The sequence below is a fragment of the Lepus europaeus genome, chromosome 14, assembly GCF_033115175.1.
Source record: "Lepus europaeus isolate LE1 chromosome 14, mLepTim1.pri, whole genome shotgun sequence".
NCBI classification, from domain to species: domain Eukaryota; kingdom Metazoa; phylum Chordata; class Mammalia; order Lagomorpha; family Leporidae; genus Lepus; species Lepus europaeus.
The window spans coordinates 52,976,962-53,004,700 of NC_084840.1; the positions used below are offsets into that span (position 1 = coordinate 52,976,962).

At 41.8% G+C, this 27,739-nt stretch overlaps 1 protein-coding gene across 2 annotated transcripts in view; it reads right to left on the reverse strand.

Annotated features, from left to right (window-relative positions):
- Window positions 1-27,739, reverse strand: part of TARBP1 (TAR (HIV-1) RNA binding protein 1) — a 77,790-nt gene that overhangs the window by 32,739 nt on the left and 17,312 nt on the right. For both annotated transcript variants that reach the window (XM_062210631.1, XM_062210630.1), the window contains exons 8-13: window positions 25,166-25,262; window positions 22,647-22,736; window positions 18,580-18,718; window positions 12,390-12,489; window positions 11,292-11,464; window positions 1,601-1,698 (exon numbers count right to left, since the gene is read on the reverse strand). In XM_062210631.1, coding sequence (XP_062066615.1) covers window positions 1,601-1,698; window positions 11,292-11,464; window positions 12,390-12,489; window positions 18,580-18,718; window positions 22,647-22,736; window positions 25,166-25,262 — 697 coding nt within the window. The remainder of the gene's footprint in view (window positions 1-1,600; window positions 1,699-11,291; window positions 11,465-12,389; window positions 12,490-18,579; window positions 18,719-22,646; window positions 22,737-25,165; window positions 25,263-27,739) is intronic.

The following is a 27,739-nucleotide window of genomic DNA, read 5'->3' on the forward strand; positions in this document are numbered from 1 at the left end:
TGGAGCTGTGCTGATCTGAAGCCAGGAGTCAGGAGCTTCTTCCAGGTTTCCCATGAGAGTGCAGGGGCCCAAGCATTTGGGCCATCTTCTACTGTTTTCCCAGGCCATGGCAGGGAGCTGGATCAGAAGTGGAACAGCTGGGACTCAAACCAGCACCCATAAGGGATGCTGACAATACACGCAGCGGGTTTACCCGCTATGTCACAGCACTGGCCCCTCAAGGGATTCTTGAAGAGGAAAAACTTTCTTTTTAGATGCCCTAGAAAAAGCACATTATGGGGAATGCAGGAAGATACAATACAGCTGCATTCACAGCTCTCTATACAGCTTCTATACCTAAAACCTACAGCCTCAACCCTAAGTGCATTTAAGACTCACTGATGGGAGCTTTAAAAAATGGTGTACAAGGGGCCGGCGCTGTGGCACAGTGGGTTAACGCCCTGGCCTGAAGCGCAGGCATCCATATTGGCACCGGTTCAAGACCCGGCTGCTTCACTTCCAATCCAGCTCTCTGCTATGGCCTGGGAAAGCAGTAAAAGATGGCCCAAGTCCTTGGGCCCCTGCACCCACGTGGGAGACCCGGAAGAAGCTCCTGGCTCCTAGCTTCGGATCGGCACAGCTCCAGCCGTTGTGGACATCTGGGGAGTGAACCATTGGATGGAAGACCTCTCTCTCTCTCTCTCTCTGCTTCTCCTCTCTCTGTGTAACTCTGACTTTCAAATAAATAAATAAATCTTTTTTAAAAAATGGTGTATAAACACATACACACACACACAGGTTCCATTCCACACCGGCCCTCTGAATATGGGGCCCAAGTATACGCTGACTGTGTGAAGTCCAGTTTATTTCATTTAAAACTCTCCTGGGAAGCAGAAGACAGCTCCTTCAGAAAGTTCATGGAAGATTTGTGCTACAAAAAGACCATGCATGGATTTCAAACATTTTTTGGCACCAAAATAAAATCTTGTAATTTGATTTTTCCATGAACTTTTCAGAAGCACTCTTATTATCTCCGTGTTGCAGAGAAGGAAACTGAGCCTTGCAAGGACTAGCCAGCGTCCAGGGCCACAGGGTAACAGATGGAACCAGAACTAGGGGACTCCCAAATCTTTTTTTTTTTTTCTCTGCTTCCTAAGCTGCTTCTTGAGAAAATTAAAATTATTCTTTTGGGGCCAGCAATGTGGCACAGTGGGTTATGCTGTAGCCTGCAATGCTAGCATTCCATGTGAGCACCAGTTCCAGTCCCGGCTGCTCCACTTCTGATACAGCTCCCTGCTGATGCACCTGGGAAGCAAGACAGTCCAAGCATTTGGGGGCCCTGCCCCCAATGTGGGAGACCCAGATGAAGCTCCTGGCTCTTGGCTTTGGCCTGGCCCTGCCCCAGCCATTGCAGACATTTGGGGAGTGAACCAGTGATGGAAGACCTCTCTCTCTCTGTCTCTGCCTCTCTCTCTGTAACTCTGCCTTCAAATAAATAAATCTTTAAAAAAAAATTTCCTATTCAATTCAATACAATGACTGCCAGACAGTAATTACTCAGTGATGAAATGAATGAAGGAACTGCAGGTCAAAAAAGAAAATTACTGCAGCAAATACTTACACTGCTTAGCTCGTTCATTGTAAGTCTTCTGAGAATGAATTCAGAAATGCTCTCTGTAGCAGACATGACCGAGTTCTGAAGAAGAGTAGACACCTCATCTGCAGGGGAAAAACAGTGGGCAACTAAAATGACAGAAACAGGGTCTCTGCTACTGTGTAGTCTAGTAAAGGTACAACTGTATTAGGCACACGGGTAAAACACTCACTGGAAATGAATTCCAATAACATGACAATCATTCATACCAGGGGGAATTCTTAATCTGTCATAAAAATCACTTAGGAGTTCCAGTTCTACCCCCTCTACCACCAAAAACAGCTCTAGCACCTGCACAGAACACACGGGGCGGCAATTTGAAACATCTGCAAGGTGAGACGTTGCAGCTGAATTCAAAAAGAAGGAACACTGAAAGGTGGTTTGGGTCCTAATTCTGATCCCTCTGCTCCTACTGAGTGGAACCACATGCAGGAGCAACGGAGAAAGTGAGCAGAAGTTTGGGTCCCAGAGGAGAACCCCAGGGAAGCAGACAGCGAATAATACTGAGGGGATTACAGGGGAGGAGAAAGACAGGAAAGCAGCCTCCGAACACAGTTATGAGCTCAGAGGTTCATCTCCCCAAGCTGCACAAGCATGAATCTGATGTCAATCAGCACACCAGATTTTCAGAACTGAACTAACAGAGACTCCACCACCCAGGTCCCAGAGTGGCCTCTGCACAGGACGACCTGGCTTAGGTCCCAAGAACACTGCAGAGGACTTGAAAACAACACAATGAACACTGGAACCAATGTCCACAGAACCTAGGTCAGAATGTGAGGACTGTACTTATCCTGAGTGACTGTTGGCTGGATAAGAATATTGAGGTTCTCCATAGGATTTAAGCAAGATCCAGAGTTTCACACTTAAAACAACTAGAATACAAGCCAAAATTACTGGACAAGTGAAGAATCAGGAAGAAATGATCTGTAATCAGCGCCACTGAGATGATGCAAATGTTAGTCATCTGGCACAGGCTCTTTTTTTAAGATTCATTTATTTATTTGAAATAGTTATAGGGAGAGAGAAGGAGAGACAGAGAGAGAGGTCTTCCATCCACGGGTTCACTGTCCAAATGGTCACAACAGCTAGAGCTGGGCCCATCCAAAGCCAGGAGCCAAGAGCTTCTTCCTGGTCTCTCATGTGGGTGCAGGGGCCCACACACCTGGGCCACCTTCTACTTCTTTCCCAGGCCATCAGTAGGGAGCGGGATTGGAAGTGGAGCAGCTAGGACTGGAACCAGTGGCCATATGGGATGCCAGCACCACAAGCAGAGGCTTAACTACTACATCACAGTGCCAGCCCCTGACAAAGGCTTTAAAGCAGCTATAATAAACATGCTTCAACTAGCAATCAAGAGCACTTCTGAAGCAAATGGAAAAATAGGAAGTTTCAGCAAGGAAAGAGAAGATTTAAGAACAAACCAAATGGAAATTTTATAACTGAAAAATACAATAACTGAAATAAAAACTCACTCGATTGGATCAATAGCAGAAAAGAGATGTGAGGGAAAACTGTTAACTTGAAAACAGATCACTAAAAATAGGCTCTCTAAACAGCTGACAGAAAAATGATTGAAAAAATACAGATTTTCGGGGACCTGTGGGATAATAACAGGGATCTAATATTCATGCCATCAGAATCCCCAAGGGAAAAGACAAAAAAAAAAAAAAAAAAAAAAAAAAAATCTCTGAAATAAAATCTGAAAAAAATATCTAAATAAAAACTGGCTGAAAACACTGCAAATCCGGTAAAGTGTACAAACCTACAAATTATAAAGGATAAGCCCAAAGAAATTCATGCCTAAACATGGCATACCTAACAGCTGAAACTAAAGATGAAGAAACAATCCTGAAAGCAGAGAATGACAACCTATTACCAAAGGGAAGAATAATGTTAATTACTACGAAGTTCTCAGGAGAAACCATGGAAGCCAGAGGCAAGCAGAAGGACATTTTTACCTTGTTGAATAAGATTTAGCAAACCAGAATTTTATATCCAGCAAAAATACTCTTGACAAATATCGGTGAACTAAAGATATTCTAGATAAGGGAAACTAAAGGAATTCATTGCCAGCAAGCATGTTCCAAAAGAAATGCTACAAGAAAACTTGCAAACAAAAGGACTCTGATACTAGACAGAAACAGGGGACACCGAAAGAGCAAAGAAATCTATAAACATCTGGGTAAATATAAAAAGCTATTTTCTCCTGAGTCCTTTCAAAGTTGTCTGTTGGTTGACAGCAAAAATTATATACTGTTTGGTAGGTTTTTAATGAATATAAATATAAAACAGTTACAACAGAAGGGGCAGAAGAGAAAAGGCATCTATAAAACAGAAAGTTTCAGGGCTGGCGCTGTGGTGTAGCGGGTAAAGCCGCCACCTGAGGTGCCAGCATCCCATATTGGCGTCGGTTCCAGTTCCAGCTGCTCCACTTCTGATCCAGTTCTCTGCTATGGCCTAGGAAAGCAGTAGAAGATGGCCTGAGTCCTTGGGTTCCTGTACCCACATGGGAGACCTGGAAGAAGCTCCTGGCTCCTGGCTTCAGACTGGCACAGCTCTGACCATGTGGCAATCTGGGGGGTGAACCAGCGGATGGAAGACCTCTCTTTCTCTCTGCCTCTGCCTCTCTGTAACTCTGCCTTTCAAATAAATAAATCTTTTAAAAAAATACAAAGTCTCTATATTCATTTCAAATGGTAAAATATTAATTCTAAACAGACAATAAAAAGTTAAGTACATACATTGTAATCCTAAAGCAACCACTGGGCTGGCGAGGCAATCATTGGACACTTAGTTTAAAAATAAAAGAGAACTTGAAACAGAATACTGAATAAAGTACCCAAATGAAGCCAACAGATGGGAAAGAGAAAAATAAAAACAGAAGGAATAAAAAGAACATGAAAAATAAAAATGATAGAGCAATCAAAGATATACAAGATGACAAAGGAAAGCTCTGGCCCGGCAGGACGTGGAACGAAGTCACACAAACTAAAGCGGCTACCTGGGATCAATGCTTCAGATAACTACTGTGCCACTCCAGGGGCTGCTCTTACTGAGCACCACATAGCAGAGCCTCTCCGTCTCCAGACACACGGCCCAGTCGCTGCCACATCTCCAACATTAACAGCACGTCACAACAGCACACACGCACTGTGCAAAGGCTCAGCCATGCCTCTCAGAGCTGACAGTAATCTGAATCTTGAAGACGGGATTACCAGAACAGATTGAAAGGCTATTTCAGTCAAAATCATGACAAGACACTACTTCATAACCATTAGGATGGTTATTCAATTTTTAAAACCTAGGAAGTAATTCATTTCAGTGAGGATGTAGAGAAACTTTGATCCTTGGGCATTGCTGATGGGGATGTAAAATGGCAGTTCTTCAAAAAAGCAAGCATCGAGTTATGATGAGACAGCAATCCCACTTCCAGGTGTTTACCCAAGTGAAAGCAGAGACTCTAACAGGTGTTTCCACACCTGTGTTTGCAGCAGCAACACGAGAGAGAGAGAGAGAGAGAGGTAGAGAGAGAGAGAGAGAGAAAGCAATGCAAACAACCACCAACAGATGAAAGAAAAAGCAAATGTGGCACGTACATACAGAGGAGTATTATTCAACCTTTAGAAAGGAAGGAAATTCTAACACAGGCTGCAATGTGGGTAAACCTGTAAGATATTATGGCGAGTAGAGTCAGAACAAAAGGACAGATACTGCAGGATTCCACCTGGGAGAGGAACAGCTAAACTCATGGAGACAAAAATTAGCATGGTGGTTGCAGTGGCTGGGGTGAAGGAAGTGGGCAGTTAGTGTGTGATGGGTACAGAGCTTCATCCCGGGAAGATGAAAATGTCCTGGAGATGGATGATGATGGCTACATAATGGTGTGAGGGAACTTAATGCTGCCCTCAGCTGTAGGCTTAAATACAAATTTAATTCTTGTGTCTTTTGCCATAATTTTAAAATGCTCTCACAGGAAGAAAAGTACAACTAGATACAAGAGATTAATCAAGGGGGCCGGCGCTGTGGCATAGCAAGTAAAGCTGCCACCTTTGGTGCCAGCATTCCATATAGGCACCGGTTCTAGTCCTGGCAGCTCCTCTTCTGATCCAGCTCTCTACTATGGCCTGGGAAAGCAGTAGAAGATGGTCCAAGTCCTTGGGCCCCTGCACCTGCGTGGGAAACCTGGAAGATGCTCCTGGCTTCTGGCTTCAGATCGGCACGGCTTCAGATCAGACAGCACCGGCTGTTGCGGCCAGTAACTGGGGAGTGAACCAGCGGATAGAAGACCTCTCTCTCTCTGCCTCTCCTTCTCTCTCTCTGTGTAACTCTGACTTTCAAGTAAAAATAAATAAATCTTAAAAAAAAAAAAGAAGAAGAGATTAATCAAGATAAGAAGACAAAAGCAACCCAGGAAAAACTGAGACTCGGGCAAGCAGATCATCTCCACCATCGTGACAAATTCAGCAAGTAGGTAGGACAGGAGTGTGATTATCTAAAACCTGTTGCTTTGCCCTACACAATCCAATGTAACTAAAGAGAGAGCTATAATGTAACTGAAAGTATATTTCTTCAAATATAAAAATAAAATCACATGGTTATTTTGGATTTAAAAAAAAAATAACCATAGAAACATCATTACACAAAAACTCTTTAAATATATACTTACAGATCCACCAAAAGTAGAACAACTAACCCTGAATCTCATCTGATTAGGCACTGAGACAGTGCCGCCTGCTGTCACTGCCAATTCACCACCTCCAACCTCAAGTGTACCCTCAGTGATCAAAGCCTCTTCTTCAAACATTTTATACCTTGTCCTCACACCTGCACCACTTCCCCTTCCCTCCTCACTCTATTTCCTCACCAAAAAAATAAATAAAATAAAATAAAAATGATACATCAAAATAGAACTTTTTCTCTTACAATTGTTATTTATTTACTTTCATTTTATTTGAAAACCAGAGAGACAGAAAGCCAGACACAGACTTCCCAACTGCTGGTTCACTCCCCAAATGCCCACAACAGTGAGGGCTGGACCAGGCTAAAGCCAGAAGCCCAGGTCTCCTGTGTCGGTGCTAGGGACCCAAACACATCATCTGCTGCTTCCCAGGAATCACATTAGCAGGAAGCTGGAAGCAGAGCCCAGGCACTCTGATATGGGATGCAGGCATCCCAACCAGCAACAACCACTGCACCAAATGCCTACCCCAGAAAGGAACTTCTATGACTTACTATGCCCCCCACCCGAGTGCACTGAACCCCTGTCAGTGCCCCCTTCTAGAACCATCCTGTCCTCCTGTGCCCTGGATCCCACACACTCACCCACACTTGGACACCAGTCAGCTCCCCACCCCCAAACATCTCCATCAGCACATGAATGCTGACTTCCTTACCATCTTAAGGAAACAAAGAAACTTCTTTATTCCACCAAGTAACTACACCCAGCTTCTCTGCTCCCTCCTGCACAAAACCCCTTGACAGGGCTTTTGGTACTCAAGGCTTCCAAACCTCTCCATCAGTGGCCCCGGCCACCACCGCAAAACTGCTCTGTCAGCGTCACTGGTGACCGCCATGCTGCTAAAGCCAACAGCCAACTCCAAGACCTTGTTTTAGTGTCTCACTGAGACCACACCCTCCCTGTGGATACTCTGCACTGGCTTCCCGGGTCTTCCCCCTCTTAATGTAAATTCTCTGTGGTATCCTTTTCTGGTTCCCAACTTACTCCAAAATCTTCTGTCTTTCTAATCTCAGCTCAGTATAAATCCGCTCATCCAACTTCTCCAAAATGGAGTTTTCTTTGCTTCTCACAACCCACATGCAACCCTTCCACAAATCCTGTTCCTAACATCAACACACACCCAAAACCTTAACGCTCTGCATCCACACTAGCACCTTGGCCCAGCCTGGGAGCTGGTCTTCTGTCTTCTGCTCCCCTCCCCCACAGCTTATTCTCAGCAAGACAGCCAGAGCAAGCTTTTAACCTTCTAATAAAAACTCCCAGTGCACTTAAAATGGCCAACATCCCACAAACTCTCTTATCCCTGCCCCAGCCACTCTCTTCCCAGAATTTGTCTCCCGTTGCTTGGACCTTCCTAGACCTGCTGATTGCTCCCATGGTGCTGCCTTTCCACTTGCCATCTCTCTTCTCAGCAAGCTGCCCTACATAGCTCATGGATCCTCTCTCAGCTGTAACTTTTTTTTTTTTAAGATTTATTTTATTTATTTGAAAGAGTTACAGAGAGGTGAAGACAGAGAAATCTTCCATCCATTGGTTTACTCCCCAATTGACTGCAACAGCAAGAGCTACGCCAATCTGAAGCTAGCAGCCAGGAGTTCCAGCCGGGTCTCCCACACAGGTGCAGGGGCCCAAGGACTTGGGCCATCTTCTACTGCTTTCCCAGGCCACAGCAGAGAGCTGGATTGGAAGTGGAGCAGCTGGGACTCAAACCGACGCCCATATGGGATGGCAACACTGCAAGCGGGGCTTTAACCCGCTGTGCCACAGTGTCGGCCCCTCAGCTCTAACTCTTATATTTCACAAGTGAAGACATATGATGTGTGCAAACTGCCTGGAAAAACAATCCCACGTGAGCTTACAAAGCTGCATCTGCACATACTGAGGAAGGATCTATTTCATTCCTGGGTCTTCCATGCATGGGGAAAAGTATTCACAGCAGCACCCTACCTGACACCATACATACTAAACTACACATCATCAAATGGCCAGATACAGGAGAACGCATAAACTGTGGTGTCTTCACACAATGGAGAATTGTCCAACAGGGAAGATCACAAAGTATAACAGGCATGGATGGATCTCAGAAGCATGCTAAGTGAGAAAAATTATAGAAGACTTTTACAGGAAGATATTATTTCCATAAAGCTCAAAAGCAAGATAAGTCAACAGCATATTGTTAAGCCCTTGCATATAGTCTACCAAGCCTCACCAAGGGCACCAACAATACAGAATGGGGAAAGGACAGTGTTTTCAATAACTGTTGCTGGGAAAACCAGATATCCACGTACAAGGAATGAAACTAAACATCTATCTTAGACCACTCACAGAAATAAATTCAAAATGGATTAAAGACTTAAATTTAAGACCTGACACCACGAGACCACTAGAAGAAAACAGGAAAAGAGCTCCTTAGCATTGACTTGGAGATGAATTTGGAGATTTTTTTTTAAAGCATATGAAACCAAAAGCACAGGCAACAAAAGGAAAAATCGCGGGAGTCTACCAAACTAAAAAGTTTCTGAACAGCAAAGGAAATGACTGACAGAAAAGGGAAGCTATGGAATGGAATGGGAGGTGATGGGCAAAAGCTACAACTTTCAGTTATGCTAAATAAACAAGTTCCAGAGATCTACATAGCACAGGGATAAGAGCTACTGTATCGTGTTCTTAAAATTTGCTAAGAGGGTAGACCCTAAGTTAAGTCTTCTTACTACAAATAGTAATAATAGAAAGAGTGGGAGGAAACTTGGGAGGCAATGGAGATGCATATAATGGCCTTAATGGTTTCACAGGTGTATACTTATCCCCAAACTCATGAAGCTGTATACTGTAAATATACTCAGCTTCTTAACATGTCAATCATAACTCAATAAAGCATTTAAAGGAACAATATATTATTAACAAATATCTAGATATGTGATAAAAACTCATTTCTAAAGTGAATGGAGGACATAAAGATGAAAATCAAAATAGGGAGGCTAATGGAAATCCTTAAGGAGTAACAGGAAGATTAGTTCTTAGACTGGAGGTGCCTTCACAGGTGTTTGACTATTTTGCATCATAAGTTAAATATAACTATCACACATTATTTTGTTTATATCAAATATTATAACAATTTTTCAAACACACATGACCCAGTCCTACCCTCAGAGCAGTGAGCACTCTAAGAAATAGCCAAGATGTCAAATGAATCCAAATTTATGCCCTTAAAAAGCTACAAATCTAAAAAGTTAAATGTTATGTTCACAGTATTTGATTTTGCTACCATTATAAAAAAACTTTTTAATTTAGAAACTAGCTTTAATATTTCACAGGCATATATTAAAAAATCTAACCTTATCAATATTTTCTCAGGTTTAATCTAATACACTTCTCTAGAATTTTTAAACAGCAAATTTCTAAATGCAAATGAAATTTGTCAGAAATGATTAGTATTAAGGTTCACTCATGAGTGTTCTCATCCCTGACACCCATGGGTTTTCCAGTTTTTATGAGTATCTTAGTTTAAGGAAAGAAGAGCTCAATGCTTCTTAATATCCCTAATCCAGAAACTCAAAATCTAAAATGCTGACATGATGGCACAAGTGGAAAATTCCACCCCTGGACTCACTAAAAATATGACATAAAAGTATTTTCTGGCTATGTGTATCAGATCTAAGTAAAACACTAATGGATTTCATGTTTAGACTTGGATTCCACTCCCAATATACTTCATTATGTATGTGTACGTATCCTAAAATCTGAGAAAATCCAAAACACTGTTGGTCCCAAACATTTTGAATAAAGGATACTCAACTATATCTTCTTTTTTCATCCCATCTATTTTTTAAATTTTTATTATTTAACTGAGGGGAGAGAGAAATAGAGACAGCTCCCATTACTGGTTCACCACGTAGATACCAGCATTAGCCCCCAGCTAATGGCCCAGCTAGGGCCAAAGCTAGGAGCCAGGAATTCAATGTAGGTCTGTCACATGTGTGGCAGGAATCCAATCACTTGAGCCATTAGTGCTGCCACCCAGAGTCCACACCAGCAGAATCAGGAGCAGAGCTTGGCGCTGAACCCATATACCGTAACATGGGTGTCCCAATAGCTAGGCCAAATGCCTGCTTCTCACTACACTTTTTAAAATTAAGTAATTATAAATTCGCTGCCATTCTCATGTTTTGGCTTATTTGCTACAATGTCTATCAGAATGGCAATTAGGAATGAATCCTGTTGAAACACATTTGAGATAGTAATGATTTTCAATGATCTGGAAATCAATAAACAAGATAATTTTTTATGAAATCGGGTCTGGCACTATGGTATAGTAGGTAAAGCTATTGCCTGTGAAGGTAGAGTCCCAGTGAGTGCCGGTTCAAGTCCTGGCTGCTCTACTTCTCTTCCATCTCCCTGCCAATTGCCTGGGAAAGCAGCACAAGTCCTTGGGCCCCTGCACTCACGTGGGAGACCTAGAAGAAGCTCTTAACTTTATATGGATCCAGTTCCAGCTGCTGCAGCCATCTGGGGAGTGAACCAGTGAATGGAAAATCTCTCTGCCTCTCTCTCTCTCCCTCTCTCTCTGTAACTCTGCCTTTCAAATAAATAAACAACTCTTTTTAAAAACAAATAAATAAAAGTGCTGTACCTCTGTGAAGTCACACTGCTACTTTCCATTAAAAAAAAAAAAAAAAAGCAAATGAGATCGCATTCTACAATCAACAGCAACTAACACACGTGAGCCACAAAAATGTCAACTCCCCGGGGGTAGAGGGTTGCTCCTTCAGCACTGCATCTCAGCACCACCAGGAGACACTCACTAAACATTTGCTGAAGGAGTGAAGTTTTCTATTTTAAAAGGTCAGGAATTTCCTCTCGTTCTCGATTCCAACAACATACGAAGCAAAAACACCAACAGAAACTATGCATCCTCACCATCGTGGGCACTGGAACCTTTCAACATGCAAGTGTGCAAGAGCTTCCACAGCAGCTGGAGGCATCTGTCAGTTTTCAGCAAGGGCATGTAGGCATTGGTACCCAACTTCATTAGGGCATCCAGCAGAGGATCTAAGAATATCCTCAATACATTCTGTGTCCTCCGCTTTTCACTAGACATTGAAAGACATGCCCAAATCAACCACTTCAAAAGCATACAGAAACTGTTTGCCATCTATAATTTGTGGAATGGGTTGGCTACGGGAGTCAGTTAGACAGAGTCACTTTCAGGGATGGCCGGAACGCCCAGCACCAAGAGACCTGATCTCCTCGTCGGTGTAGCGATGGACCAGAGGGGAAGGCTAGGGAAGAACCTTGTCCCGGCTCTAGGTGGCGGCAGGAAGAAAAGCCAGATTCAATGTACGTGCAAATTACATCACTGAGGTTCTCTCCAAAATACAAAGAAACAAAAACCAAAGCGAAACATGCCATCATCATTTTAAAAATGCAGAGAAAACAGATGGTGAAAAACTGCTACAGCAACTTCGGTTGGCTAAAACTTTGTCTAGAAAAGAGGTTCAATGTAAATAAAATTAAATGTAGGTTATGCAAATGTCCTAATTTAACCTAATGAAGCTGCTTATTATGACAATTACAATCTGGTGAGGCCTAATGTGCTCACATTCTCAAAACAAATAAGATTGTTTTATCATTATTATTTTTTAAAACCACGCATTTTACAAAGGGATCACATCTACTAAATTTCTTCACCTAATCATATGCTAGGAGCTTATAATCCAGCCTTCAAATACCCTGATATAAAACCAATGATGGCTGTATATTTATTTTCAAACCTTCTCTTATTTAACATTAAATTGTTAGATTTAACTTTTAATTTATCACTCCAGAAAACACAAACATGCCCTTATTCCTATTTATTTCTTAATTTTAAGCATTTAAGTATATTGACAATGTTCTAGTTCTCTCCTTCAATACCTTGTGATCAACTTTATCAATCATGAAAAGCCTGACTAAGCATCGTAAATCATATGAGCCTTTTTATAAGCATAAACTGTCTTTTCAATTGCAGATGATTACCTGTGCTGAGTCTTCATTCCTTCCACATCCACAGCCAGCAAGATCATCGTAGCCGTCAGCCTGGCTTCAAAGCCATCAGGCAGAAAGCAATTTTCTCCTGCTGAAATAACAACAGCTAAGGTTTGCAAAGTATTAACAACAACTTTCAAAGATGATGCTGCCAACCAAAACAGCTAGGCGATTATCCTGTATCAGTATCAAACGATTAGCGGAATACAGTAGAGTTGAAACACAGTCGAACAACGTACAGCATGGCTCATCATTCCAGACACATATCTAAATAGGAAAAAAAAACAAATCCGTGTGGGTCTGCTACTTGCCATGCACTGTCCCAGGTGCTGCGGACATGAGGGATCCTGTGGTCCTGGAATTTGCAGTACAAGAGATAAGCCTTAAAGAGCAAACAAATATAAAACTGTAACTGCTGTGCTCTAAAAAACGTGCAGCTGGAGTGCATGGGAGGAGGAGGTGCCCTCTCCGGATCGTCAGGGGCAGTTTCCCTAAAAGAAACGGCTCTTGCGCTGGGTGTGATGGCTGAGAAGGCAGACAAGGACTTTCCAGACAGAGGGAGAAGGGTGTGCAAGACCATCCGGCAGCCGGGAGCTTGCTGTATTCCAGGAAACAGGATGCCTGCATGCCCAGAAAACCCAGTGACACCCACAGGAGGGAGAGGCCAGGAAACTAGGTAAGAGACAATTCCAGTGTTACAGCGAAAATGCAACCAGAAAGGGGAGAGTGGGTAAAGACACGGAGGTTGCGGGGTCCCCGGCACTCCCCCATATAGTGTGTGCTTTGGCAAGGACGGCACTGTGTTGACTTTCATAGGTCTCACAGAAGACAGCACGGGAAATTTACTAGACAATAGAGATAATAAAACAGGAGAAATGTTCCAAGAAGAGAAATTCATGCATTTGGGAAGGATAATTATCATTTAAGACCAATCCCACGATCAGATTAGAGAAATCAGTAGATGAAAATGACTTGAGACAAAGCTAGGAAATTTAAGACACTTAAATTCAAATTCACACTAAATGCAATTTCCCCAAATTATCACTAATGACTTTAATGAAGAGGAAGCATTAGAACTGTAAAAAGAATTCTAATTAATGCATATGCTAAGATTCTTCCCTCCTGCAGTCTGACACATTTCCCCAAAGAAGGGATCTTTGCAAAGTATCTGGCGAAAAGAAAAGATTAACAAAACCATCCTTTCAAACATAATTTTCCTCTAAAATTGTTTCTCATATTAGTTCACACTAAATATTTCCACTACAGAGTCTCCAAAAACACATCTGTAGTATTTTGATCACAAAGCCTCAGTAACTATAGAAGAAAATAATAAATTTGCATCCAGTTCCTACTGTGGCAACTAATTAGCTTCTTAAAACAAGAAAATAGTTTAAAATCTCAAGTCTTGGAAAAGGTAAATTTCAAGTTAAAAAACCCAGTATTTGGAGGAGGCAAGATGGCGGAATAAGCAGGAAGCACACTTAGTCCGGGGGGAGAGAAAGTTTAATATAAGTGGAGATACTGCAGTGTCAAGGAAGAGTAGGGGATGAAACAGCAGAGGAAACTCTTCCGGAACTAGTGATTCACAGTGGACCTGCGTGGAGAGCGTGGGAGCCCAAGTTCGGGACACCAGCGGCAGACTCAACGCACCAGCGCTGGAACGCGAGGTGAGCCGAACCTCCATAGCCCGAGATACCAGCAGGCAAGCGGAAAGAGGAGGCTAGAGGGAACGAGGCTTGAAACTCCGTGGGGAAAAGTTCACCAGGCTAACTAGAAGAGAGAGAAAAAAAAATAAAAAAAGTGACCAATACGGACACAAGTTTCTCTCTCTCCGCTCACCTCTCACAGGCGAGCAAGACAGAGCAGGCGCCATTTTGGACATACGTCATAAGCAGGGCGACCTCAGGTCTGCACCAGCCCTGAGCCTAGCAGAAAAACCTGACTCTGTGGGGAGGGGTGAAATAACAGGAGATTAGCATCTAACTTGGCAACCCAGTGGGAGACTGCAGGAGAATTGGAGCCCACACTGAGGGCAGCAGAGATTCCCTGTGTGGTCCTTGGGAAAGAGCTTCCTATCTCTGGCTCCTGTGGGTATATCATTTGCCTGCTAACTACCTCCAATTACGTTCAGCTGTGCGGAATTACTTCCCTTTTAAATCAAAAAAAGAAAGAGAGATTTACCACACCTAACCTGGGAGTGTCATCCTTGACACACCCTCAACCCTGAGGAACCAAACACAGCTCTCAGTCCACACTCATCTCAAGCCTCTAAGGCTCCACTGAAAGCAGACAGTCCACTTAATATAGAGCCATAGTGTAACAAGAAAAAACACCACAGTGAAGAAACCAGATATCTCCAACATGCCAAACAACAAACGCAAAAACCAAGCTAACAAGAACAAGGAAGAAACTATGACGCCCCCAAATGAAAAAGACACCCCAATTCAAGATTATGAAGATGATGAGATCAAAGAAATGCAAGAAGCGGATCTCAAAAAATTGATAAGAACATTAAGAAGTTCTCAAAAACAAATTCTTGAACTACAGAAATCCTTCATGGACAAGATAGAAAATCTCTCTCGTGAAAGTGAAATATTAAGGAGGAATCAAAATGAAATGAAACAACTAGTGGAACAAGAAACTCTGATAGTGACTAGAAATCATAATGAAATGAAGAGTTCAATAGATCAAATGACAAACACATTAGAGAGCCTTAAAAACAGAATGGGCGAAGCAGAAGAGAGAATATCAGACTTAGAAGACAGAGAACAGGAAAGGAAACAGGCAAACCAAAGAAAAGAAGAAGAAATTAGAAATCTAAAAAATATTGTCAGGAATTTACAGGATACTATTAAAAAACCCAACATTCGGGTTCTAGAAGTTCCTGAAGGCATGGAGAGGGAGAAAGGATTAGAAGGCATTTTCAGTGAGATACTAGCAGAAAATTTCCCAGGTTTGGAGAAGGACAGAGGCATCTTAGTACAGGAAGCTTATAGAACCCCTAATAAACATGACCAAAAGAGATCCTCACCACGACATGTTGTAATCAAACTCACCACAGTGAAACATAAAGAAAAGATCCTAAAAGGTGCAAGAGAGAAACGTCGGATCACTCTTAGAGGATCTCCAATTAGACTCACAGCAGACTTCTCATCAGAAACCCTACAAGCTAGAAGGGAATGGCGAGACATAGCCCAGGTACTAAGAGAGAAAAACTGCCAGCCCAGAATACTATATCCTGCAAAGCTCTCATTTGTGAATGAAGGTGAAATTAAGACTTTTCATAGCAAACAGAAACTGAAAGAATTTGTTGCCACTCATCCTGCCCTGCAAAAGATGCTTAAAGATGTGTTACACACAGAAACACAGAAACATGGTCACCAGTATGAAAGAAGGTAAAGGAAGGAAACCTCACAGCAAAAGATCACAGGAAGCTCAATTTCTCTTTGACATAGAATTAAACTCTGATGCTCTGTTAAAGCAATGTGTTAAAGTAATCTATTATGTTCTCTTGATGTCTGTTAAATTCTAATTGTTCAAAAACAGCTGAATTTTTATTAAGAGCTATGGGTTATTTAAATATGTGCTTTTTTCAAAAATTTGAATATCTGCTGCTCATAAAACTAAAGCGTTGTTGGTTCTGTGTTTAGCTGTCCTCCTATAGGTTCCTATGGACTTTTTCCAGCCACTTTTATTGTATTCAGTACTTTGGGATGGCTCTGTAAACAGATGAAGCCAATAATGTATTAACAGTACCAACTGAGAGAAAGTATGGTTAACTGAGGTTACTAAAAAGAAAAAGCAATTCAAATCAATTGGCAATCTACAAAAAGAGTTAAAGATTTTAAAAGCTATTATTAAAATTGCTATATTGGTCTATTATGCTATATTATATGTGTGTACATATTGTATGTCCACATAGGAAATTTTATTAAGAGTTTTATTTTAAATGGCTTATAGATAAGATTGTCCATAAATTTAAGCTGCTAAAATCAATCAAAGATACATTTTAATTTGTGGGACCTGAATCTGTGTATCATATGTTTTAGACTTGTTGGTAGAAAGAAACTAAAAACATTTTAGATGGTTGTGCTTAAGTTTACTGGCTAAACAAACTACACCATGTTAGATATTTAAGAGGTGTTTTCAAATACATGATTCTTAAAATTTATAGAAGGCATTGGACCTTCTGGTAAATGTTTTCTTAAGTTGTTATCTAATGGTTGAAACGGTGTGCTAAGTATTCATGTGATATTGCTATTGTCAGCAAGCGATCTAGGACTTGCTCCCTCATTTCTCTATTCTAAGCCCAACTTGTTCTTTCATTTCTCTATTCTCTTCAAGGTAGGAAACTAATTCTATTATGAAGGAATCTGTAGGATGCACAATTTAATCTTTAGACCTTATAAAAGAGATGGCTAACATTTTTCTGCAATAGCATAGCCAAAATAAGAACTCAAATAATAATCTCATAGCTTGATTCACTTCACCATCAGCGAAGTATACAGTAAGTAGAAAAAACCTCCCTTTCAGACCAAAGGGAAAGAAAGTTTTAAAGTGAGAATATAATTTTCCTCATGGGCATTGTCTACCTTAGAAAAACTACTACAGAACATGCCTGTGACTATAGACTTGTAGTTCAGGCCATCGAAGATTAGAGATGGGAAACGGGCACTCCCTTGACTTGCATCCTCTGGTCTGCTTTAACACAAACCAGGAGGAAAAGAAAGCTAGGCATCAGAAGCAATGGGTGGCAGGCCTATTAATGGCTGATCTGTACAGTGATCTGCCCTCAAGGAGACCCAACAGGCCAGTCCACTGCAGTGGCTTTCAATGTGGTAAGCCTGGGCTTCAGCAGAAGTCAGCTTGTGAAGAGCCCTGGCAGCTCTGCCAAGAGTTGGATCACTGGAAATGGACCTGCCCTGGAGTCGAAGGATGCCCAGGTCAGAGCCACAGATCTTATTGGCTCTAAGCTGAAAAGCCCTTCACTCAGCCCAACTTCCAAAGTGACCACTGCAGCTGAGGGGATGGTCAAGTAGGGTCAGCAACATTGCAGGCAGAACTGTAAATTTCCTCTTAGAGATGCCACCTGCCTTTACCTGGCCAGCTCTCCTCCCAGGCCAGCCAAGTAATGAAAGTCAACAGAGTGCCTTCCCCTAGGAGGTTCACACCTCCCTTAGGATATACCCCATGTGAAGAGATAGATAGGTCTGGGCCTCTGAATTTACAAGGCCTAACGCCCACCAGATTATTTTCAAGCCCCTTCTATCAGGTTCTATTTGCCTCTCAATCAGAAAACTTCATTGTAGCTTAGACAGCACCTTTCTTAGCTCCTCTAATAATGACTCTGTCCTTTGTTCTAGGCCCTGTCTAGTGCACTTGGGCCTCATTCCTTTGTAATCATAACCTCTACTCTACCACCAATGGCTCTACTCCCAACCTGTGTGTACTGATGGTCCTCTTCCCCACTTAATGCTGTATAATTGTTCAAACCTGGTAAATGCCACTCTTAGGATCATTGGTTACTATCCTCACTCTGTCTTTTATGACCTTGTCTAAATATGATCAGAGTCGGCGAACTTGGAAGGCTTCCATAGCCTTGGCAACTCATGACGACAGCCTAGGATGGTTACTGGCGCCATAAACTAGAGTGTCAATTTGTTGGGTCAACAACAGGAGCCACTGTGCACTTGCTCCTCATGTGGGATCTCTGTCCTTAATGTGCTGTACATTGTGATTTAATGCTATAACTAGTACTCAAACAGTATGTTTCACTTTGTGTTTCTATGTGGGTGCAAACTGTTGAAATCTTTATACTAAATTGATCTTCTGTATATAAAGAGAATTGAAAATGAATCTTGATGCAAATGGAAGGGGAGAGGGAGCGGGAGGGGGGAGGGTTGCGGGTGGGAGGGAAGTTATTGGGGGGGGGGGAAGCCATTGTAATCCATAAGCTGTACACTGGAAATTTATATTCATTAAATAAAAGTTAAAAAAAAAAAAAAAAAAAAAAACCCAGTATTTTACATTTTTTTATTCACAGTATTGAAATGAAATATAGATTTGACATCAGTAAGTGGAAGCACATTTGGCTAAGTCTAAAACTCAATCTGAAAAACGAGGTAGAATTTCTTGAGAAACATTTTGGCTGTAACTCCACAGAAGATGACTCCAGACTTACTTTCCCACGCAGGCGATGTCACGTACTCTTGAACAAGGTTCTTTACGTAAGCATTTAGTGACGTCTCATGGAGTCCAGCAGAGCCGCAAACTGGAGATTGCCTAAAGTAGCTTTCATTCACTCGCAACCAGTCACAGAGCTAGAAGAGACAAGATATTACTGTCTTTTAAAACCCTAAAGAAAAAAGGCTTCCTAACTTCCTCAAGCCAATTTTTTTCTCTTCCACAATAAACTGAATTTTAATCATTCAATATAACCAAGTACTAAAACATTTATTGCCATGACTGAGTTTGACAGTAGATATTTTTTTTTAAAGTGTATGTGTACACCATGTGTGTGCTTTCTAATCTCCTTCAGAGAATTTATAAACTTCATTAACAGGCAATAGTTTCTAAAGTACCTAGTATAAAATGCACATTTTGATAAAATACCTCTATGAAAAGTAACATGGGGCCAGTGCTGTGGTGCGACAGATAAAGCCACCACCTGCAGTGCCAGATTTCCATATGGGTGCCGGTTTGAGTCCTGGCTGCTCCACTTCTGATCTAGCTCTCTGCTATTGCCTGGGAAAGCAGGGGAAGATGGCCTAAGTCCTTGGGCCCCGGCACCTTTGTGGGAGATCTGGAAGAAGCTCCTGGCTCCTGGCTTTGGACCGGCCCAGCTCCAGCTGTTGCAGCCATCTGGGGAGTGAACCAGTGGATGGAAGACCCCTCTCTCTCTGCCTCTGCTTCTCTGCAATTCTGCCTTTCAAATAAATAAATAAATCTTTATAAAAATTATGTAAAATAACTTACAACCTTAAATAAAAACTGCTTTAGCTTCATATACTAAAATAAGGACCTAAAAGACTTGTAAAAATATGCCACAGTATTTCAGTCTTTGATACTGTAATGGTAAAATATTTTTTAAAATCTAACTATGTTCTCAATTTCCTTTTTATAACTCAGTAAATGTGCAAATTTAATACATGATCTTAAACACAAAAGAAATAATTATAAAATGAATATTTCCAAAAAGAATATTTTAAAAAATATTTTTGCATCAAGATCATGCAAATTTACATGCAAAGGAAGCAAAAACAATAATATATCATTTGACCCAAGACAAAATTGATGAATGCCTAATAAACTGATTAAGGCTAAAACTGATACCTTACAGGTACCAATGAATGAACAGCTCAACAATACTAACCAAAGTTGTTCTGTGTAAGCCTTTATCAAGTCAGATAATCTTACATACAATGTGTCTTACAGTGAGTTCAGCCAGGATTTATCTTTAAACTCTTCTTTATATTCCAGGCTAAGCTTATTAACCACTGCCATAAAATATGGGAGGCTTTCCAAACTATATTTCCATAGGTGTAATTCTGTTACATCAATATTATTTTTGGCAAGTAGACTCAAATTCATGAGTCTGTCTTTCTATCAAATCTGCCACAAAAATTGAGGACATTTTCCCTTCAGGGTTTTCACATCGGATGCAAGGTTTAACATGGCATCTACTAGCAACCTCCAGCAGGCAGCCTCCCCAGAGTCACCACCACACTGCCAGTCACAGTAGCTATTAAGACATGGCAAGAGAACAAGAAGACAAGTCACAGACTGGGAGGACAGAGCCACAACACACATAACTGATAAAGGACTGGTATCTAAAATACACAAGAAGACGACAACCTACTTAAAAACTAGGCAAAAGATCTGAACAGACACTTCGACAAGGCCACATACAGATGGCACACAGCATCAGAAAGATGCTCCACGGCATACGTCATCAGGGAACTACAAATTAAAGCAACAGGATACCACTGAACACCTACTGGAATGCCTAAAGCACAGCATGCTGACAACACCAGATGCTGAAGAGGCTGTGGGGTAATAAGAATGGAATGCTCCTTTCACTGCTAGTGGGAATGCAAATGGCACCACGATGCTAGAGGACAGCTTGGCAGCTACCTGAGAAGCTCACCATACAATCCAGAGATTACCCTCCTTGGTATTTACCCAAATGACCTGAAAAGTTATGTCCACACAAAAACCTGCGCACAGATGTTTATAGCAGCTTTATTCAAAATTGCCAAGCTTAAAACCAACCAAGATGTCCTTAAAATGAACATCCCAGGAAAATATCCAGACAATGGAGTATTGGTCAATGCTAAAAATAAATAAGCTATCAAGCTGTATAAAAACACAGAGGATCCTTAAATACCTAATACCAAGCAGAATAAAAAAATCTGAAAAAGCTACATTCAAGAGTATTTCAAAAAGTTCCGGAAAAGTTGAATTAAAACATATGCTTATTTTTCTGTAAAACATTCTTGAAATTCAGGCATAGTTTTTTCACAATATGCATCTCCCATGAACTTTTTGAGGACCCCCACACCGTACGACTTCAACCATATGACAACCTGGAAAGGGCAAAACCAGAGAGATGGTGGAAGGTGCAACGGCTGCCAGGGTCTGGGGGGAGGTGGGATGAACAGAGGGCGCACAGAGCACGGCTACAGCAGGGACACTGCTCTGCAGGACACCACGAGGGTGACTGCATGTCAGTATGTATCTTCCAAAGCCCACAGAATGCATCACACAGGAGGGACCCCTAAAGTAAACTACCGACATTAGCTAACAATAATGTATCAGTGTCGCGTCATCAATTGGCAGCAAACATGCCACTCTAATGCAAACTGTTTTAATAACAGGAGAAACTGCAGGAATGGACGGAGTGCTGAGGGCTTTGTGGGAGCTCTTTCTACTTTCTGTTTAATTTTTCTGGAAACCTAAAACTGCTCCAAAAATAAAGTCTAATAATATAAAAATTATTTAGGTTGAGCTATATATGATACTGCCATTTCTGCAGATGAAAAATATGTCAAGAGCCTACTGGTTAAGACACCCACATCAAAGTCCAGCACTGTGATGTAGTGAGTGAACCTGCTGTCTGCAATCCCAGCACCACATATGGGTACCAGCTGGAGTCCCAGGCTCCACTTCTGATCTAGCTCCCTGCTAAGGGCCTGGGAAAGTAGTGAACATGGCCCAAGTGCTTGGACCCATGCACCCAGTGGGAGACCTGGAGGAAGCTCCTGGCTTTGGTCTGGCCCAAATAGAAGATCTCTGTCTCTCCCTCTCTCTCTCTATTAACTCTAACTTTCAGATAAATAAATATTTAAAAACCAACCAACCAACCAACCTATACCTATTGGGCAGGTGTTGTGGCATAGTGGGTAAAGCCATTACCTAAGCTGTGGCCTGGGAGGGCAGTGGAGGATGGTCCAAGTGCTTGGGTCCCTGCACCCACATGGGAGACTGGGAGGAAGTACCCGGCTCCTGGCTTCGGATTGGTGCAGCAGCAGCCGTAGCAGCCATTAGGGGAGTGAACCAACAGAAGGAAGACCTCTCTCTCTGTCTCTCTCTCACTGTCTATAACTCTCTGTCTCTCTCTCTCACTGTCTACTCTGTCTGGCAAAAAAAAAAAAAAAAAAAAAAAAAAAATCAGAAAGAAAAGATGCTCATATTCCTTATAAATAGAGAAACACAGGGCCGGTGCTGCGGTGTAGTGGGTAAAGCTGCAGCTTGCAGTGTCAGCATCCCACATGGTCACCAGTTTGAGTCCCCGTTGCTCCACTTCCAATCCAGTTTTCTGCTATGGCCTGGGAAAGCAGTAGAAGATGGCCCTAGTCCTTGGGCCCCTGCACCCTTGTGGGCGATCCGGAAGAAGCTCCTGGCTCCTGGCTTCGGATCAGCGCATCTCTGGCTGTTGCAGCCGTTTGGGGAGTGAACCATCAGACGGGAGACCTTTCTCTCTGTCTCTCTCTGTCTGTAACTCTACTTCTCAAATAAATTAATAAAATCATTTTTAAAAAAATAGAGAAACACAAATCAAAATTACACTGGATGCCCTTTCTCATGTACCAGACTGGTAAAAATCCAACTTTCACAACAGGTGCCATCATATACTGCGGAACACAGGTAGCCCTGGGGAGACTGTGCAACAGCCCCCGCGACAGCCAGGTCCTAAGCACCAGGACCTAGAACACAGCAGAGACCATCGGGAGGGATTTTCCATCTCACCTCTGACCACAGGGAAGTTCCTCGTCCCAAGGACTCCTCTTGTCTCAGAGACATGATAAAAGTCGAGACGTCAGAAAGTGATACCTTCTCCTGGGCGGGGTGGGAGAGTTTAAAAAAAAAATTACTCATTTTAACATTTTTAATCAAATAAAATAAAATCACTGAGGAAGCAATCAAGTATACTAGCTAAAGTAGAATACCATAATTAAATCAAAAGAAAGTAATGTTTGAAAAATATATTACTGGGGCTGGCACTGTGGCATGGCAGGTAAATCTACCACCTGCAACACTGGCATCCCATATGGGCGCCGATTCGAGTACCAGCTGCTCCACTTCTGATCCAACGCTCTGCTTTGGCTTGGGAAAGCAGTGGAAGATGGCCCAAGTCCTTAGGCCCCTGCACCCATGTGGGAGACTCGGAAGAAGGTCCTGCCTCCTGGCTTTGAATTGGCACAACTCCGGCCGTTGTGGCCAGTTGGGGAGTGAACCAGCTGATGGAAGATCTCTCTCTCTCTCTGACTCTCCTTCTCTCTCTGTGAAACTCTTACTTTCAAAACATAAAAATAAATATTTTAAATATATATACTATATATATTTTATATAAAATATATACTACATATTTTATATGTATAAAATTTTATAAAATTTTAATTTTATAAATAAAAGTTTTATAAAAGTATATATATAAATATAAAATTATATATAATATAAATATATAGTATATTATATAATATAGATATATAATTCACATATAAATTATATGTAAATATAAAATATATAAATATAAAATTATATATAAAATATATAGTGCATATTTCATATAATATATAGAATATATATTATATAAAATATATTTTATTATATTTAATATATATTCTATTGTTTTAGACTTTTCAGAGCATACTGTGGTCTTTGTTGTAACTTCTGAACTCTTCTATTGTAGCCAAGGAGAGCCATAGACAGCCATAGACAGTTTAAAAGTGAATCTTTAAAATAAATCTGTATTCCAGCAAAATTTCCTTTACAAAACAGGTTGCGAGTAGTCTCACTGACGCCTGGCCAGAGCAAGTCATCCGAATTCAATATATTTATATATATAAAGTTTATATATTTTATATATATTATATGTATATATTTTATATATATATTACTTGGGGGCTGGTGCTATGGTCTAGTTGGTTAATCCCATGCCTGTGGTGCCGGCATCCCATATGGGCGCCAGTTCTAGTCCAGCTGCTCCTCTTCCAATCCCGCTCTCTGCTTTGACCTGGGAAAGCACTAGAAGATGGCCCAAGTTCTTAGGCCCCTGCACCCGTGTGGGAGATCTAGAAGAAGCTCCTAGCTGCTAGCTTCGGATGGGCGCAGCTCCAGCCATTGTGGCCACTTGGGAAGTGAACCAGCGGATGGAAGATCTTTCTTTCTGTCTCCTCTCCCTCTGTCTGTGACTCTTCCTTTCAAATAAATAAATAATCTTTAATATATATGTATATATATGTATACTACTTGACGTTTAAAATGAAGATCTCAGTTGCAATCCTTTATATATAAAGTGAAAGACTATCTTTTAAATATTTTCTTTAACATCTTACAGAAAAGATAGCCTTAATCTTAAAAAAATACTTTTATTATATAAAAAGCATAATTTCCTACCAAAAAATGATTCTTCTCAAAGCCCCATAGCGACCCCTAACTGAAGAATCCATTTAGGTCTCTCTCTCCCTTACAGCTGTACAGCTTGAATTCGGATGACTTGCTCTGGCCAGGGGTCAGCGGGACTCCTCACAACCTGTTTTGTTATGCAAATTTTGCTGGAATACAGATTTATTTTAAAGATTCACTTTTAAACTGTCTATGGCTGTCTATGGCTCTCCTTGGCTATAATAGAAGAGTTCAGAAGTTACAACAAAGACCACAGTATGCTCTGAAAAGTCCAAAAACAATATTAGCCACCTGGCACTTCACAGAAAGCCTGTGCCAGACAACGGCCGTTAGTGGGGCTCTGCAAAAGCAGAGCAAGAACCACAAATATTCCTTGGGTGCCAATGAACCAGACGTGGAGTGGCAGGGGAGGTCTGGGGGAAGCAGACCCAGGTGGCCCACCTCCTCTCCCAGTGAGCACCCGGCACAGGTAGGGTTCCCCCAGGAACAAGCTGAGAGCACTCGTCAAACACTATCCACCAGGGAAGTCTGCTAGAGGCTCAGTGCCCAGGCTCGTTACCGGCGCCTGGTCCTGGAAGACACCACCTGCCTCTCATACACTGAAACTCCAGACACCCAGGACAGCAGAGGTGCGGCATAAACCACATCGTACAAACACTTAAGGCACAGCGAGTCACTCATACTCGTCAGGCTGGTACAGGCCCTCCCCAAACCCAAATTTCCACATGCCAGCCGACAGCCACTCTCAGGAGCAGGCCTCCCGGATGACAGTTCTCACAGGCCTGCTCCGTTACCTCATGTCCACACCCCCCCACCATGAAAAACGACTTGCAAATGGAAGCATCAAAAGATGAACTTACCACGTCCACCAAGTGCATGGCTGTTTGAAGAAGATAGCATTGAGCTGCGCCTCTCAGGAGAATCTGATGTGTGATCATGGTGCACTGAATAACGTCCCTGACAGCAAAACACAACAGGTGCAACTCCGTAACCCAAAGACGGGTCTGCTCATTCGTTAATTAATTGGTCTGTTACAACATATACAATTTCTTCTTCTTCTTCTTCTTTTTTTTTTTTTTTTTTTGCTTTATAACTTTCACTTAATAGAAAACTTTTATTTAATAAATATAAATTTCCAAAGTACAACTTTTGGATTATGGCAGTTCTTCCCCCCATAACCTCCCTCCCACTCTCAAACCATCCATCTCCTACTCCCTCTCCCATCTCATTCTTCATTAAGATTCATTTTTAATTATCTTTATATACAGAAGATCAACTCTATACTGAGTAAAGATTTCAACAGTTTGCACCCACACAAAGTATAAAATATTGTTTGAAGATTAGTTTTACTGCTAATTCTCATAGTATAACAAATTAAGGACAGAGGTTCTACATAAGGAGTAAGTGCACAGTGACTCCTGCTGTTGATTTAATAATTGACACTCTTATTTATGATATCAGTAATCACCCGAGGCTCTTGTCATGAGCTGCCAGGCTATGGAAGCCTCTTGAGTTCACAAACTCCAACCTTATTTAAATAAGGCCATCATCAAGGTAGAAGTTTTCTCCTCACTTCAGAGAAAGGTACCTCCTTCTTTGATGGCCCGTTCTTTCTGCTGGGATCTCACTCATGGAGATCTTTCATTTAGGTCATTTTTTGCCACAGTGTCTTGGCTTTCCATGCCTGAGATACTTTCATGGGCTTTTTAGCCAGATCTGAATGCCTTAAGGGCTGATTCTGAGGCCAGAGCGCTGTTTACGGTATTTACAACATCTACAATTTCTGATGCTGAAAGTCACCACTGGTAGGATTTCAAAGCTATTAATTTTCCATGAGGACTTCTAGAAGGGCTCAATTTTAATACAAAAAAAATCTCTTTCAAAATAAGACTGTAGGAGTATGTGTGTTGTGGCACAGCAGGGTAAGCCACTTCCTGGGAATCTGTATCCCTTATTGTAGTGCCTAGTGTAAGTCCTGGCTAGTCTGAGTCTCCAATCCAGTTTTCTGCCAACGTGCCTGGGAAGCAGCAGACAATGGCACAAGTACTGGATTCTTGCCACCTACTGGCAGACCCAGACAGAGTGCCTGGCTCTTAGTTTCAACCTAGCCTAGGTCCAGCTGTTGCAGGCATTTGGAGAGTGAACCAGTGGATGAAAACATCTGTCTCTCCCATCTCTGTTGCTCTGAGGCCTTCAAATAAATCAATACATCTTAAAAAAAAAAAAAAAAAAAAAGACGACAACGACGACTACGGGCTAGCGCTAAGGCATAGTGGATAAAGCTGCCGCCCGCAGTGCCAGTATCCCACATGGGTGCCGGTTCAAGTCTTGCCTGCTCTACTTCCCATCTAGCTCTCTACTACGGCCAGGGAAAGCAGAAGATGGCCCAAGTGCTTGGGCCCCTGCACCCACGTGGGAGACCCAGAAGCTCCTGGCTCTTAGCTTCAGATTGGTGCAGCTCCCGCCATTGTGGCCAACTGGGGAGTGAACCAGTGGATGGAAGACATCTCTCTCTCTCTGCCTCTCCTTCTCTATCTGTGTAACTCTGACTTTCAAATAAATAAATTAATTTTTTAAAAAAGACTATAAGGAAGACACTTTTAAAGTAAGAATTTAACACATAAAAATAATTTGAAATTGGTATTATTGTTTGATATTTTACCTTTAGTTTTCTACTTATCAATGTAATAAAAAATACTCATTGTCTTTATTTATTTACTAATTTATTTTTCCCAAAGAAACCTTTTATTTAATGAGTACAAATTTCCTAAGTACAACTTTAGGAATATAGTGATTCTTCTCACCATACCTGCCCTCCGCCCCCCACTCCTATCCCACCTCCTCCTCTCTTTCCCATTCCCTGTCCCATTCTCCATTAAGATTCATTTTCAATTATCTTTATACACAGAAGACCAACTCTATACTAAGTAAAGATTTCAATAATTTGCACACACACACACAGTTTGAGAACAAGTTTTACAGTTAATTCTCATATACACACTCACTGAAGACAGAGGTCCTGCATGGGGAGTAAGTGCACAGTGACTCCTATTGTTAATTTAACAATCAGCACTCTTACGAATGACATCAGTGATCACCCAAGACTCTTGACATGAGCTGCCAAGGCTATGACAGCCTTTTTGAGTCCACAATCTATGTCAGTATTTAGACAAGGCCATAAGCAAAATGGAAGTTCTTTCCTCCCTTCAGAGAAAAGTACATCCTTCTTTGCTCATCACTGGCCTTATTTAAAGGGGCCATGGCATAGCGGGTAAAACCTCCGCCTACAGTGTGGGCATCCCATATGGAGGCCAGTTTGAGCTCTGGCTGCTCCGCTTCCGATCCAGCTCTCTGCTATGGCCTGGGAAAGCAGCAGAAGGTGGCTCAAACCCTTGGGCCCCTGCACCCACGTGGGAAATGCAGAGGAAGCTCCT